At 39.1% G+C, this 16,866-nt stretch overlaps 1 protein-coding gene across 1 annotated transcript in view; it reads left to right on the top strand.

The window, feature by feature from the left end:
* Positions 1–16,866, top strand: part of coro1ca (coronin, actin binding protein, 1Ca) — a 32,416-nt gene that overhangs the window by 187 nt on the left and 15,363 nt on the right. Inside the window, exon 2 of the mRNA XM_030143086.1 lies at positions 12,527–12,723. Within this exon, the coding sequence (XP_029998946.1) occupies positions 12,529–12,723 (195 nt within the window). The 5' untranslated portion in view covers positions 12,527–12,528. The remainder of the gene's footprint in view (positions 1–12,526; positions 12,724–16,866) is intronic.

Below are 16,866 nucleotides of genomic sequence, written 5' to 3'. Positions count from 1 at the left end.
TTGGTTTCAGCGGTCTTCGTTTTTCCACCAACAGCCATCCAGACAGGAAAGTGCATGCGCTAGCTAAAATGAATCAGGATAATGGGAAGACTGTGAACTATTTTTTAAGCTAGCACTAGCCTTCAACGGCAGTTTATGAGATTAAAAAAGTTTACAGTCGATAACTGAATACGTTTATGTGTTCAGGCTGTGCTTTTGTTAATTTTGGTGTGGGGTAGGTTTCGTTGTCAACCCCCGACATAAAATGCGCTGTTGTTCGTTATTCAGTGGGGTGGGGTAGCTAACCATAGTGCGACAGGCAGGAAAACTTATCTCCGAAACCATAGCTCCTTACAGGCGGAGATACACGGAGGTGCAGGCTGAACAACCGCGCCCTGGCTTCTGGCATCCTGGTTTGGTGTTAATGAAGGCGCCTCGGAGTGGACAATGCACACCAAACATGAGATTATCCATCATATAACACTTTTTTTTAAAAAAATAATCTGTAATTTTCACCTGGATGCCATGGTCATATTTGACATACTAACATATAACACAGTGTAGTAGTGTTGCAACTATTAACGTCAAATGGACAGTTACTGTCCGCTACCAGCTGTAGGTGTTAGGCTATAACACGTGGTGAATTGTTGATATGAAATAATAGTCAATCTGCACAGACATCTAACCTTAATCAGCCAATGTGAGTTATTTTCATGAGGGAAGACAGAAATAGGGTGTGGGTGTACCTGATCATGCCTGCTGTAAATGTGAATGAGTTCATCAGCGTTTTTAGTATTCTTATTAAATGACCTGAGGAGTTTGTTAGGTAAAACAGATGAATAGGTTGCATGCACTGTGATTTTATTGTCACAATCTGAAGAGCAAAACCGCTCGTGGCAAGTTCTGTGAGCCAAAAACAGGTCTTTAAATGTCACTCTACAACCCAATGATATTTAATACCCAATTATATAGAAGAGAACAACTAATGGGAGTAGATAACCTTAGGAATGTCTACTGTAGTTTATTATTTTACAGAGGAGACATAGTTTACTTCCAGTTGGAATAAAGTTAGATAGTTAGTTAAGTATAATTAGCATCATCCAGAAAGTATGACTTATCTTTCTTCAAAAATGCATGTCTTCTGTGACAGTAGTGCTGTGTTGGAAATTGATCCTAAAACAGTACAGTCAAAAGTTGTGTGTGCAGTAGAGCCCATGTGGCTGGGTGATGACCCACATAGTCCTCTGTGTGACCCTTCAGTGCATATGTCACCCTGGCTCATTTGCCTACTCATGACAACAGGGCACTTTGATACGTAATGGCCATGATTAGTGTTGCCAAAAGGGCAGTGTGATTCACATATGTGGCCCCTGTCTTGAAGTAGGTTAGTAAACTTGTGCGTAATCAGCTTTGAAGTTACAGGGGTCTTGATGTGGGATGCACTGCAGGTGAAGGCTGAAACAGAGACCCCAGGGTTTTTTGTCAACAGCATTACAGCTGTGTTTGGTCTGTTACCCGTTCAAGAGGCTGCTGGTAGTGCTGCAGTGTCAGGTCTTTAGAAGTGCGTAGTCTGCCTTCCTATGGCTGGGCGGAGAGAGGAAGTGGGTCAGGAAGCAGAGGGAAACTAAGCATGAGATATGAGGGAATGTTGGTTCCTATCAACTGCAGCAAGACACAGCTGTGTGGGCTGTGGTGAACCGGCGTGTATTTTAAACATTTTCAATTAACTGGATTCAGGAAGACCTTTAAAATATAGAACCAGTATCAAATATGGCCTGAGATTTACTTTCTAGTGTTTTCTGAAATCACTCCACTTCCTGCTGTGCCCAGTGGGCCATATTTTCTGATCATTCTTTACAAGGAACAGTTTTTTTTTTTAATCATGCATTAGATAACATTTAACATCCCTCCTCTTGTGAGTATTCATATCAGTGTTCTGGAATAAACAGTATATTGAGGGAAAAAACTGAAGATTGAGTCAACTGTTTGGCCTCTACAGCTTAGTTGTAGTGAAAGATTGCATTCTTTTAACATTTCTGACATACCTCACTTTGTGTCAGGTCCTGTCTGTGCAAGATGTTCTCTCAGTCCATACTTGCAAAAGATTTTCTGCCTAAAACTTATACAGTGAAATAATGGAAAATAGAATTTAACAGATTTTTGATTGACATGATTCATTTGTGGTGTTGAAAGTTCATTGTACCAAGCAACATATCTAAAGCTTTTTTCTAAGAACAGGTGGGAGAAATATCTTATTAACTAACCACTTGCTTAGTATAATGGTGCATTGTTTGTTTTGACCAGTCCAGTAGATGAAGAGGATCATATGCCCAAATCTGTTCTGCTAATTGATGACACAGTAGAAAACCAATGCAAAACTCACTGACAGTGAATAATTGCTCTACTACTTTAGCAGGGCGTGTATGTTAAATAAGTAATTGATTTCAGCTTGTCGGTAGTATGCCTATATTGTCTTTGTGTATGTAAATGATCGATGATATGTTTTCTTTACAAAGTATAGAGATTATGCAAGTGAACCGTGTAGATTTGTTTGATATTCAGATGTCCTATTATATCTTTTATTGGTTGAACTGCATCTTTTTGCTTTGTAATTTATTTGCGTGACAATTCTAGCAGATGCAATGGATCCTTTATTCTCTCACACCACAGCTGACAACATCTGTTGAAATGCAGCAGTGGTTTGTGCATTAGTCATTGGGGGGAGGTGGAAGTAACTGATCAGGGATAGGAAGGTACTTGGTTTAGTTATTTTGTCTCTTAAAAAATCACTTTTTGGCATTTCTGGCTTTGGCATTTATGCGCTGATCAATCTAAAGTTGGAAAAGAAAGGAAAGCAGGAAAGAAAGAGATCTAGGCAGGATTATATGCACTGTTATAGTTGTACATAATAGGAAAATGAAATCTCGCACAAACACCCATTAAGAATAGAATCTACAGTAGTTTTATAGGGTTTTATGTGGTTTAAGTCTTGCCTTTTAAGCAGGATAAGAAGTTCAGGATTGGATCTCTTTAAAGTCATTACCAGCTACACAAAACTCAGTTGGAGTTGTTAATACTGGAGAAGAGTTTAAGTCATGGCCAGTGTTATGTTAAAGTTAGATAGTGTAAAATGACTTTGATCTCTGTGTCTGAATGCAAGAACTCTGTTTTACCTGTTTGGGAATGAGGAAGTTGCTTAAACATCATTATGTAGAGTTTGGTTCAGTGATACTGAGTAACACATAAGTTGAGTGTGGTGGTGGAGATGGTTCAGTCCCTGTATTACTTTCAGTTGGACTCTCAGCTCCATTTTTTTGTGTCTGCAAATTTCATTTTCTCTGTATAATATATAAGAATACAATCACATTCCTTGAAACACTGGTCTGAATGTATTGTGCTTCAGTACAATTAAATTCAGCAAAGCATAGGCTGTGTGGTTACTTGGGGTTGGAGAGGGGTGAAAAAACAGCACCTTATCTCATTGTTACAAAAAGCAGTGGAATGTAGCTGGAATCTGATTACAATGGTGGTCCGTGGCCTTAGTTACAGGAAGGGGATTTAGGTGGCGTCTCGTGCAGTCTCGATGACAAAAGGCAAAAGGCTGCTAGTGCACTGAAAGCACTGAGGCGACATCACTGATGTGTGCACTCGGGTGAGGGGTTGCATGGATAGCAAAGTGTGGGAAAGAAAAGTCTGTGACAGTCAACAGCTGTACTCCCTCTAAAGTTTTTTGAAATAAAATACCAGAACTGGAGCGAACATTAGATGTTGCATGTTAGTGTGTCATTTATAGAAAATGCTTGGTCAACAATGACTTGGGTTATGTTTATTAAGAATGGGAATGGACATTAACAAGACTAACAATGAAAAACACTTAACAGAGAAACTGTAATGCTAAATATGTAGCAGACAATGACTCCTGGAAACTTGACTCAGTCTTGTTTTATCTACTTAAGGATGTATGGACGCCAGGGGCCTGATCTTTAAAGCTGATGTTGTAGTTAGAAGACATGCATGAAAAAATATTTACTACTTCACTGAATTTGGTTGTGTCTTTACAAGTATTATTATACATACAACATGATGGTTCCATGTAGAAAACAGGGACACATAGTTGTGATTGGCAGGGACCAAAAATGGGCCTGTTTTCTGTCATTGTTATACTCAGTGAATCCTTTAGGCTAACAAGAAGTCTATACTCTGTGATGTTGTTTTTGATGATAATTCATTGTCCAATGAGATATTCATCCATTTTTGTTGACAGTTGAACACAGTATACAGTAGTTTTATTTGACTTCATCGTAATTCTCTTCTAATTCTGCTGCCCCTCCTTCTTCCACATTGCTCATCCTAATTTGTGGCTGGGATTTTCATGTTATGTCACATCTCACTCACCAGGCACGCTATGCAAGGCAGACCATCAGGGGCAGTTTTCCACCTGAGCATCAAAGTACTCAGAAGATTAAGGACTTTCAGTAGTTTACAGCATTGTTCACTTTTATTTCATATGGCACTTATCCAGAATAAGCTATTATCACCAGGTTTGACAGTTGTAGTAGGTATTTAGTTTTAATCCGGGTTAGGCTGGTTATCTGCACTACAGCAGAGATCTCGTTGGCTAAGTGATTTTAGTAAGCGGTTTAGTCAAACTCCTCATCCAGAATTTCCCCCTTGGCGCCAGAGCTCACATTTCCTAAATAATGCATTTTTTTATTCTCAAGGTGGAGTATTACTAGAGAATGACTGTGCTTGAGCTCTGTCAGTGAGAAACCACTGGGGGTAAAAATAGCTGTTGACAGAATGGGGTGGCCCACGTTTTAATTGGAATGTGTGAACTTAACCTAATGTGGCAGGAAGAGGCAACATTAAATGTCGCTATAGTTAGAAGCTTTCACAGTTATGAACACGCTCCAAAATGCATTTAAGTCGGTTTAGCTCCTTGTTTCAAACTGGTTTGGTTTTTGATGAGTCAGTAGTTCGAAGTGGTAGCACATATTTCTCTGGATAATGCTCTCCATTTATGCTTTATTGATCTTAGTGTTGAATTCCGGAGATGCTACTTGGATCAAGTGACTGAAAAGATGCTGTCTTTCCTGTAACAACAAATATTCACTGGAATAGAGAAAGTATTTTGGCACACCAGCAAAATATGAGCCGTCACTAAGTTATTCTTTACACCAGTTTCCCTCTCTGTAGCTGTTTTGTAGTCTTATGTCAGAGCAAAACAATCCCCCCTTGGTTCAATAGAAGAGAGCAGTCTGTACTGTGAAAGGGGTAGAGTCAAAAGGGGAAACTCTCAATGACCAAAACCAGTGTGCCCTACAGCAAGCATAAAGATCCAGAGTACTTTCCTAACCACTTCTTTTCTTTTTTTTGTCATTTGTTGACTCAAGGTGTAGAACTGTAGATTGTACAAGTACAGACTGTACAGACGAGTACAGTATATAGACTCCCATAATCCTAGAGTATTTCCAGAATTTATAAAAAAAAAAAAAATTTATAATGGTAGCTAGCATTTTCATATGTGAACTGAGTTGTGGAATGCAGCAAAGGATGCTTTAAAAACGGTGTCACACTGGTCCTTTTTCCTGTCGGTCATTTCCTCAGGCTCTGGGGTCCTCCTTCTGTCATTGCGCATCAGGGTCAGCTCTGCTGGCTCAGGAGGCAATAAGGTACATTGCTCTCTTTTCATCTGACTTGGCCGACATATTCTTTTTGCTTGAATTAGGGTTGGATCAGTGAGCTGTGAGTCTCAGGAGACTATCTGTGCTACCGTTACATGCAAACGCCAGCCGAGAATATTATGATACTGATCTTTGGAAACCGGTTTAGATTTTTTTTTTTTTTTTTAGTATGCTCTGGGATGAGGAGAACCACATCTCTGTGGATGTTTATATATATATATATATATATATATATATATATATATATATATATATATATATATTTATTAAATATGTATATGTATGTATGTGTGTATATATATATATATATATATATATATGTGTGTGTGTGTGTGTGTGTATATACTGAACAAAAATATAAACGCACCACTTTTGTTTTTGCTCCCATTTTTCATGAGCTGAACTCAAAGATCTAAAACTTTTTCTGTGTACACACAAGGTTTATTTCTCTCAAATATTGTTCACAAATCTGTCTAAATTTGTGTTAGTGAACACTTCTTCTTTGCTGAGATAATCCATCCACCTCACAGGTGTGGCATATCAAGATGCTGATTAGACAGCAGGATTTTTGCACAGGTGTGCCTTAGGCTGGCCACAATAAAAGACCACTCCAAAATGTGCAGTTTTATCACACAGCACAATACCACAGATGTCCCAAGTTTTGAGGGAATATGCAGTAGTCATGCTGACTTCAGGAATCTCCACCAGAGCTTTTGCCTGTGAATTGAATGTTCATTTCTCTACCATAAGCCATCTCCAAAGCTGTTTCAGAGAATTCATGAAGAAGACTGCGCGAGGAAAATGGTGGTCACACCAAATACTGACTGGTTTTCTGACCCCCCTGGACCACCCAATACAGTAAAACTGCACATTTTAGAGTGGCCTTTTATTGTGGCCAGCCTAAGTCACACCTGTGCAATAATCCTGCTGTCTAATCAGCATCTTGATATGCCACACCTGTGAGGTGGATGGATTATCTCAGCAAAGGACAAAGGAGAAATGCTCACTAACACAGATTTAGACAAATTTATGAACAATATTTGAGAGAAATAGGCCTTTTGTGTACATAGAAAAAGTTTTAGATCTTTGAGTTCAGCTCATGAAAAATGGGAGCAAAAACAAAAGTGGTGCGTTTATATTTTTGTTCAGTGTATATATATCTTTTTGTTTGAGTTAAGTAACTGTTTACTACCAGTTCCTGGGATTTCTGTGCTTGCTCCAGGACTTTAACTGGAAGTTTGCAGTTTGGATAAAGCCTTAGTTTTCAACAGAATGACCCTGCCCTTCTGGTTCCTGTGTGCTACTTTTCAGATCCTCTGTTTTCACAAAAACTCTTACTAACTCATATAGTGTGGTACCACAGTAAACCGAGCTGGTTAGGTTTATCATGAGAACTGCAGTGACACATACAACATCCTGTTTTCAGCCTCATCTTTTGTTTACTGCTAACCAGTGGTAAATGTAGGTCTGGTACTCTGAATAATTCCAAGTATAGTGTTGTGTTGAGCCCCTTGCTTGGTTCAGGTTTAATACCATTCAGAATTGTCCAGATGCAGTAGCAGTATGGTTAATGTTATAATTGTGTGTTTAACTGCACTTCACATTAATTCTGGTGGGTTGATTCAGTTCAGCTGCATCAGTTTGGTCCAGTTGGCACTTTGATTCACTGAGATTGAGCACAACTTTGGTTCAGGTGCTTGTCTTTGGGCTCTTTTTACGTTTTAACAGTTTTTCACCTCACTGACATCTACCATATGCCACCTTCATTAACCTTTGCAAACTGATGCCCAGCGCAAGTGGTTACGACCAGCAGACCACACAACCATTCACATACTTGTTTATAACTCATCAGCCTTTTCTGTCTCACCTTCCTCTGTGTGTCTTCAAAATAGTAGTTAATGCACCTAATGTGAGGATCCAGTGTCAAAGAAATGGTGATATCTCTCTGAAAAGGAATGGTAGGTTACACCACCGCACAACAAGGCTTACTCACCAAGACCCAGTATTGCATAATCAGCTGCAACCCCACCCAGTCTGTTCTGACCTCCAGTGTGTACACTGAAACCTATACAGCCTAGATCTCTCCCTAAAGGTTTCAGCCAGCCATCCATTCTTTTCAGGAAGACTTCTGGAAACATAACAAAACATAGAACAACCTTTTAAACAATATTTATCTGAACTTGTATGCAAACTTATTCAGTTCTTTGACCTTTTTCTATTAATTAATCAGTAGATTAAGTATTATCTCGATCATGGTCTAGTTCTTATTACAACAGTAACATAAGCATTAAACATTTCCTGCTGTGTGTGGAGTTCAAGACTGTTAGTGAGGATCTTTGTGCAGGCCCAGACTGACCTCAAGAATGCACTGATTGTTTTGTCTAGGCAAGACACACTATTGTGGTAATAAAACAACACATTTTATAAAGTTCTTGTGCATAAAGCAACATGCTCTTCTGCTAATTAACACAGTCAAGATGATAGTATTACCAGTCTTTATAAAGAAGTGAACACCTCACATTTATGTAAGTTATATGTGTGTGTGTGTGTGTATAATGTGTGTGTGTTTTTCTATATGTTACATTACTAGTGATTGAATGAGACTTTAGCACAAATATATAACAGTAGGAAACCCATGTAGATAATCATACTCTTTATTGTGTTGTCATTATTTTGTCTGTCTGCAAACCAGAAAGACAGGATTAGGCTTGAATTGCCTGTGGGGAAAATGACAAATATTACTTTAAAATTATCTGACAAAATCAGTTGACATTTCAGGTGAGAAATGGGCCGTGCCAAGCCATGCTTCATTTTAGATCCACAGTGGCTCAGTAAGTCTTCACAAGGCGTAATAGTTGAGAGGCAGCAAATCTGTGCCTAGAACAAATTCCATCACATCTCTGCTTGTTCTCATCATCATGTAAACTTGACATAGTTTACTCTGTGCCAGTTGTTCATCATCCTCATTTGTCAGTGAATGTAAAATCTCAGTTAATTACATTTTTATTTTGTTAGAAGAGGTTCATGATTAAATGTAACAGATGTTTGCTTTTTGCATTTCACATAACCTTCACAAACATTAGTTTGTCTGTTTACTATTGGATTTCCTTACTGGGTTGGTATCTCTCTGAAGTTGCTTAGCAGCATGTCTGTGTTTCTCAACACATCTTGGAGATGTATTGCAGCCAACCAAATACACACACACACACACATATATACATACATGCATACATACACACATTCACACTCTCACACACACACACACACACTTGCCCAGAGCATTAAATATGTTTGCACTACTTTTTAGAAAACAAACAAAAAAACAAACTTTGATACAACTTTGCCTTCTTCTGCTGGAAGTCAGATATATTATTGCCCCCACATGTTTCAGACAAGACTAAGCAGAATACCCAGCATGCCTAGGAGTTAAGTCATTGTACTTTTTCATTTTGCAGAAAGGTAGAATGATGAGAAACTGTGCTTGTTCGAGGAAAATGAAAGATACAGCCGCTGTGGCTACATTAGTAGAAATGAGTGTAGCCACAAAAAGCCACAGCCACTCTGGGTCCCTGCAGCAGGGCGCGTAGCGGACCGCAGCAACGAGCATAGCTCCCCTGGGAAATTTTGGGAAAAATGAAGTCTTTTTCCTGCATTCTGGTGCATTTTGAGCTTAAAAATATGTTCAATCTGGCTTCAGTTTCATACAAAAAAAAAATCATAAAAATTTAACTTAAGTCAACATTTTCATCTAAACAATTTTTATTTCTAATCTAATGTATAACAAAACAATAAATGATAGACTTATAAATACAGTTATTCTGACCACTGATGTTCATGAGATTCAATATAAAATAAATTTACCAGTGAGACATGATTTATCATAAAGTCATTTGGTAATTAAATATGGACAGATATGGACTCTTGAAATTATTTTATTTAGACTAGAAAGTACTCCTGCCCAGACGAGAATGTACATGGACTGATTGCCGATACCGAGTACCGATACTAGTACTTAATAATCCCATTCTAGTTCTTAGTTCCTTTTGTAAATGTGCTTTATTGTTGTTGTCATTAGTCTGACTGGAAAAAAGTGCTGCTACTGACATTTAATGTGTTGGAATGAGCGTTTCTCAATTAATCCACCAGGGGGCGCTGCTTTTAATTAACCATACTGGACAAATACCACGAAGAAGAGTAAAGTTTTTTGAGAAGAAGAAGAAGAAAGTCAGTGATAACAAACATGGAGACGACGGAGGCAGCACTAATGTGATACTAATATAGCAGCATTTTCACTGCTAAGGTTTAAAAGCAAAGCTTCAGCAGGTAGAGAAAAGAGAAATGAGCCATAAGTTTTGTTTTCACTTGAACGAGCAGTAACTTCCCACAAGTGACGTGTGCAGTGTGAATTCATAAAAACTTGGAAACGTTCGGGTGAGTTCGATTTCTCTCGGCAGCGCTCTTCAGTAGTGGAGACGGCATTTGTTATTTTCCTTGGTTATCGCACGGACATTTTCAATCAGAGATGTTGGTTGATTTTACTAAAAAAAATACCTTCGCCACTGTGGCTACACGGGTTGAAAACAACTTCGCCAAACAGGAAAATGCATTGCCAATGGCGATGTGGCGATAGGCTAGCGCAAGCCTAGAGAAAGATGTTCAATTCCATGTACATTCATAATTTGTTAGACGTCAGTCCTGATGACTCTTACTACATCCTGGGATTTTCTCAGTAAGTCTCTACTATCGTGTAATTTTAAATAACTATTGATTAACTTTGTCAAAGCCACTTATTTGACAAATGTAATAAAGGTACATTATGTTAAATATGGGCCACATTAAAGGGTTGATGGACTGGCATTAGGTCGATAACTTTCTGAGAGGACATTCACTCCAGCCAATAGACCATATGGTTCCATTATAAGACCAGTGGGCGCCAGCTCTCTTGGCTCAATGACCAAATGCAGTGGTCAACAATTAACATGTCAGACACTAGTCTAGGAGGCAAACTGCATATGTCTTATATTGAGCATTTTCATTTACATTCAGTTTAAGATGTACACAGCTTTCTTCCCATAAAATAGATTTTTTTTTCAATAGTGTTTCAGTAGTTCATTTACTGATTGTAAAAACAAGAAAGTGTGAGATGAGGGAGGTGAGATCACTGTCAAGATGTTGTATTTTCAGGTTTGGTGAGAGATTTAGTTTTTGATTGGTTTGAAGCTCAAAATTTGCTTCATAGCTAAAAACTGAAATAAATCTCCACCTAGCAAAATTTTCCCCTGTTTGGATCCTATTTGCGCTATGGAAAAAATGTGAATATACACTGTGCTCTCAGGTCAGACAAGGACTTAGTATCTTTTGAATTATTACTGTCTTCACCAGACAGGTAGTTGATTTAGGTGTCTGTTCACATGTAGCCTCTACATCTACTAGGCTATGTGACAGATGTATAACTGTAAAGGTAAACAAACAAACCCATCACAACAGAGTTGCCCTAGACAACCGTCACTCAGCTATAAGAGTAAAACCCTTCTCTTTTTTTAATATACTTGAGATTGAGAGTGATTGCGTTACATTATCCATTATCTGATTCTTAGCCACCAGTGCTGTAAAATTGCATAATCTTTTTTAAACACTACATTTAGTATCCATCTCTGGCCATCAGAATGGCCAGAGATGGATGGCAATTAATTTTCTTAAGTCTTTATTAAAATTTTTAATTTAGCGAAAATCTTTCCTAGACTAATCCAATTTGGTTCCTTGCATCTACATTCAAACCAAATTGTTTTAGAGGATGGTTTTTGAGCGTCTTTTTTAGGAGATCCAAAGTAAATGGTCGTGATGACTGATGCAATGTACAGATGAGCTAGAACACTCCCGCAAGCCAACAGGAAGAACGTCCTGCTGGTGTTGTGATCCCTGTCCTGCCGGATGTACAGCACACATGCATTTGTCTCTGTTTTTGGCTCTTTCCCTTTTTTCTTCTGTCTGCTCTCACTCACAAACATGCAAAACACACAATGGAAAACCACCACCAAAACATGTCCCACATCCTGTGCTGTGCCTTGGTCATGTTAGTGATTCACGCTGGCAATCTATCACCATGTGCTGATCTAAAAATAAAAGATTTCATGATGTTCATAAAACCAAACACATTTAAAGTCTGTCCAGGTTATAGGTCAGACTGAACCTTGTTTCTGGCCATTTATCTCAAACTGGCTAGTTTTCCATTATCTTTGGAAGTGGACTGTTTTTGTAAGGCCAGCAGTGGGACTTGTAGCTTTTCAGTGGACTTGTTTTCCAAAGTACTGTCTGCCAACAGATTCTTGTCTTGGTAGAGATTTTAGCTGACCATCTACAAAGTGTGTTTGTTTTGGATACATCCTACTATTGGAAAAAGTGATTTTTTTTTTGGATTTTTTTTTTTTAGTGACCAGCAGACAATAAATTGTTGTTTTGTTTTGTTTTTTACATGTGTAATATTTGGTGCAACATAATATTAACAGAAACAAGTCAGTGAAATGAGTTAGAAATATATTTGTAATTGTTTTTGGACAATTTAACACTTAACTAGGACAAAAGTGCTGCTTATCAGAAAGTGGTGTTTTTCACACTTTAACATTGAGGCTCATGTTGTATATTGCAATATGTTGAGTTTTGGCTCAAAATTTTCTTTCTTTTTTTGATCTAGCAGAGGAAACAGGTTTTTCATAAAGAAAGAAATAAAACAGTCTTGTGATGTGAATCAGACATCTGCAAAGGGAACGTATTTAACACAAAAAACTCACTTTCTCATTCTGCAGAAGTGTTTCCTTTTGTTCTTGGAGTATTTTGCTAATCGTTATAAATGTTTCTCTGCTCAGATATGAGACGAGTTGTACGACAGAGCAAATTTCGTCACGTCTTTGGCCAGGCGGTGAAGAATGACCAGTGCTACGATGATATCCGCGTGTCAAGGGTCACATGGGACAGCGCCTTCTGTGCAGTCAACCCCAAATTTGTTGCCATAATTATTGAGGCCAGTGGTGGTGGAGCTTTCCTTGTTCTTCCTCTTCACAAGGTAAGTTCTATGTTGTGTGAAATTTGGAATGCAATGGTACTTGGAGAAAATACCTCTCTCTCTCTCTGTCTCTCTCTCTCTCTCTCTCTCTCTCACTCTCTCTCTCTCTCACACTCTGTCTCTATTTCTATGAGGCAAAAAAGGGCAGGGGCTCAAGCATCCTTTGCACCCTATGTGTGCACATGCCTGTTTTATACTACTGTATACAAGTAGTCAAGGAATAAGAAAGTGCTATATTGTTCAGTACAGAAAGTGTTATTTTATTCAGTACAGTGATATAATTTGTTCCTACTGTAAAATTCAGCTTTTGCTGACGAGCAAAATAAAAATGTAATTTTGGGAGAAAAAAAACAGTTCTCTTTACGCACAAAAACACGTACCAAAACTGAACCAAAACTGTGGCCCAAAAACCGAGGTACGGACCATACCGTGGGCTACCTGCACTGTTGCCCCCCCATGTGAAATGGTAGCCTAAATAATACCACAGTAGATTAATGTGCTGTGTGGCCTGTGTAGTTGTTCACAGTAAGACAAGGATTTCATAACCTTTGCAATGATATTATCAGTATTACATCCCCTTTGCATACAGTTGTGGCAGAGCAGATTTCCATAACATTTTCCATACACCTGTGTGCCAACAGATAAACACTGTTAACCTAATGGACTTTCTCTCTGGCAGGACGGAAATCAAGACAACTAAGCAGAGTTTACAGTCAGTTTTAGAGGCAAAATAGGCTGAGAACACCTTAGTAATATTCAAATCTCTGCTCATTTCACCATATAACAAGCGGATCAGGCATGTCAGATTTTTTTGATTAGCTGGTGATGAGCATCTGTCACAAGCCAATCCCTGATTGATGGGCCATTATTACATTATTCTGATATGTTGACTTACTAGAAAAATATTAGGTGCAGTCTTTTCTATAGTAAGAGAAACCATGCTTAGAATCTAAGAGCTTCAGTATGTTGATATAAAATATCTAAGCCTTGAATGTGTGTGCCTAAAATTGGTTTTAATGTGGTTCATTTCAACTTTACTGAAAAGAAAATGGTGCAATGCTAACTTTCAAAGGAATTGTGTCTTTTGAGTGCAGTTATGCATGTAATTTTTTTGTTACAGATGATTTAAGAGGATCAAATGATGAAGATTTATTTTTAAATTGGTGGTACTGGAGAGACTTAAGATTGTCTTTAATAATGTCTCATAAAGAATGACTTGATTGTGTACATGGCACATTTGACCTCTCGGATGCAGAATGCAGACTTTTAATTTTACTGTGCCTAAGACTTAATGTTTTCTAGTGAGCTGTATCATGCACCTTCATGTACAACAGAAACTACACTAAAGCCCTAGAGCGAACAGTCTCCTGATCCTCACCTCCATATAAGGAATTCACTGTACTCTTACTAGAATTGCTCTTGCATTGGGCAAGATATTTGAAGTGTATTGCTGTAAACAAGTTAGCTCAGAGAGAACTCTCCTTGTTTTTGTTGTCACCGTGCTGTTGTAACTGGACCAGTTAACATGTAAAACAGATCAGACTGTCCTGTAATCCCTGTTAACAGAGGAATTCCCTCTAAGCTATATCCCTAGGGAGCCCTAAGGTGACATCATGGTCACACTGGTGAATTGCTGCTGTTGGTGTTTATGTTTGGAAGGTCCAGCTGATGGCCAAGTGGCAGGTCCTGACACTTGAGTGACTTAAGTACTGCAATATTGTTGACAGATTTAAGCGGGGTCTGTAATTAGCGTACACAAGAGCAGTGCCATGTCATCTGAGAAGGCTCTGGCATCGGGGACCGGATCCTTAAGCCTGTCATCACACAGCTTACACCTCTCAGCACCTCATTCAATACAGAGCTTTTACTGGAGGTGGGCTACAAGCTCAGCCATCTTGACACTCCTCCCACCCTCCTCTGTGTCTACTTTTGAATGAGCTGCCCTCTTCATGCCATGTCCCAGTACAGTGCTGGTGTGTCACTTGAACAAAGTCTACTTTCACTACTGAATTAAAAAGTTGAGGGAGACTGAGGGCTTTATGTGCAGAGGAAACCTCAGGCAATTTTTTCCCCCCAAAAAATGGGAGATTAAAAAAGCTCTCTTGATTTTTCAGATCTTCCCACATACAAGCTGGCAAGCGTGACACAGGCTAATCTCTCCGATATAGTGTTTTCTTTATTTCAACAGTCCATGCATTGAGAAACTGGAGCAGAAAGGGGAATGCCATGTTATTTCAAAACTTATAGCTAATGTGTGAAAGTATGATTAAAACCAATTTTTACTGCTGAGCATAGCAGAAAGTCAGATATGGACCTCACATTTCAGACCTTGGAAACAAAGGCAGTCCCATACCATTTAATTGTTTACTTAAATCATTTTTATCTTTTTATCCTAGAATGGCGTTTCTGACACAGCAACTCCATCTGGAAATCTCTATGTAGTCTCAGCTGGCAGTGCAGGCCTCAAAAGTGGGGCAAGACAGCAAGTGGTTTGACTAGTGAGCATTGCAGTGGATTGGCTTTGTAGAATTGCTCTCTGCGCACAAAAATGAGTATGAGGTTATTTCTTAATAAGAAATGTCAAACTTATTTGTAAGGCCACACCTGCATCCTTTCTGAGGCTGACTAATATAATTGTCAGCTATATAGAGCAGCTTTTTAACTTAATGAATTTTGTTAGACTCCTCTCTGCTCAGTGAATAAAAATATGCCCAACTGAAGGACCCATGCAACAGAGATGAAATGAGCCCCAAGTAAATTATACTGCAAGGACAGACCCCTAAACTCCCCCTGCCTCCCACCTCTTCCTGTCCCTAATGTGAGAGTGCATCTGTCCGGCTACCCCATCTGCCTCTGATGCGTTGCTCCCACTCTCTGTGGGCAGCCAGCTGCTCAGGGCCTTTGTGCTGCACTTGCTCCCAGTGCAGCCCTTTGTCATTAGCACCGATCAGCTGGGGGGGAGGCAGAAGTGTGATGATGCTCCTTCACAATGAAGCCATATGCAACTACAACAACAGTGAAACAACAGTTGGGATCAGATTATGAACCCTCAAAAAACCTCTGTTTTGAATCTTTGCTTAATTCTGTGTTTCTGGAGGTGAACAGCATCCCCAAAGGTCCACACCTTTATGTTATCACTCTGTGACTGGATCTGAGGTCTCAGACTCATTTTGAACAGTCAACTAGTGGAGCCTTCTCTTTGTGTGACTAAGTAGGGTGAGGTTAGTGCGGCAGGCCGCTGTGACTCAGCAGAGTCTTGAGTATTGTTGCTTCCTTCTGTCTGAACATAGGGATTTATAGAGAGGGTGATCAGATGTCCAGCTTAACACATGTCATTCCCTTCCCTCAAGCTTTCAATCTTTCCCTTTCTCTTTCTTAGCAGGATGCCTGCTAATTTATTCCCTGATTACCATATGAAGGAAGCTGTGGGAGTGAATGTGGCTAGCAAGTGTTTAATGAAACATTCCTGATAACTTCTCTGTTTCGTTCAGCATAGAAGAACAGAGGAAGTCTCTGTGAGTCATTAAAGTTGTTGTGATTTATATCCCATATCTAGAAAATCCTTTGTTTGATTTATCCAAATATGACCTGGTTAAAACTGGATAGATGGCTTGTTTCTTTTTTTTCAGCATCTGTATTTTCCACACTGACTGTATTAGTCACTGCGCTATTTGTTAGCATCTTTGGTTTCCACTTTTATGTCTTTTTAAGATGCACCTAAACTACAGCCTTAAAACCACTTGGTGTATTGCCTAATGTAGATGGCATGTTCCATATTAGTGCTTCAAACATTGCCTCTGCACAGAAAGGACATTTAGATGTGGAGTGTGTGTTTGATTTGGATTCTGTCCCTCAATGCACCATTCATCCAGTGCTCAACCTTTGCTGTTAGTTATTCCTGAGTCTATACATTCACATTGTCTTTTTTTTGTCTCTTATAATCTAGTGAGCTACTAAGTTTAGCTCAGTCTTTACACACAAAATACACTAGTGTGCCTGATAACCAAGGTCTTTCCCCATACTTTGGCCAGTTTGTCTTCCAAGACCTCTACACTGCCTGGTTGCCTCTGCCTTTGCCGCTTCTGCCGCTCAGTCCTGCTGACTGCAGATTTTACCATATATGGTCATTTAGTGCTCCCTGCC

The sequence above is a fragment of the Sphaeramia orbicularis genome, chromosome 9 (genome assembly GCF_902148855.1).
Source record: "Sphaeramia orbicularis chromosome 9, fSphaOr1.1, whole genome shotgun sequence".
In the NCBI taxonomy this organism is placed as follows: Eukaryota; Metazoa; Chordata; class Actinopteri; order Kurtiformes; family Apogonidae; genus Sphaeramia; species Sphaeramia orbicularis.
The sequence above is the reverse complement of the archived record's forward strand: the minus strand, read 5'-3'. Positions and strand labels throughout refer to the sequence as shown.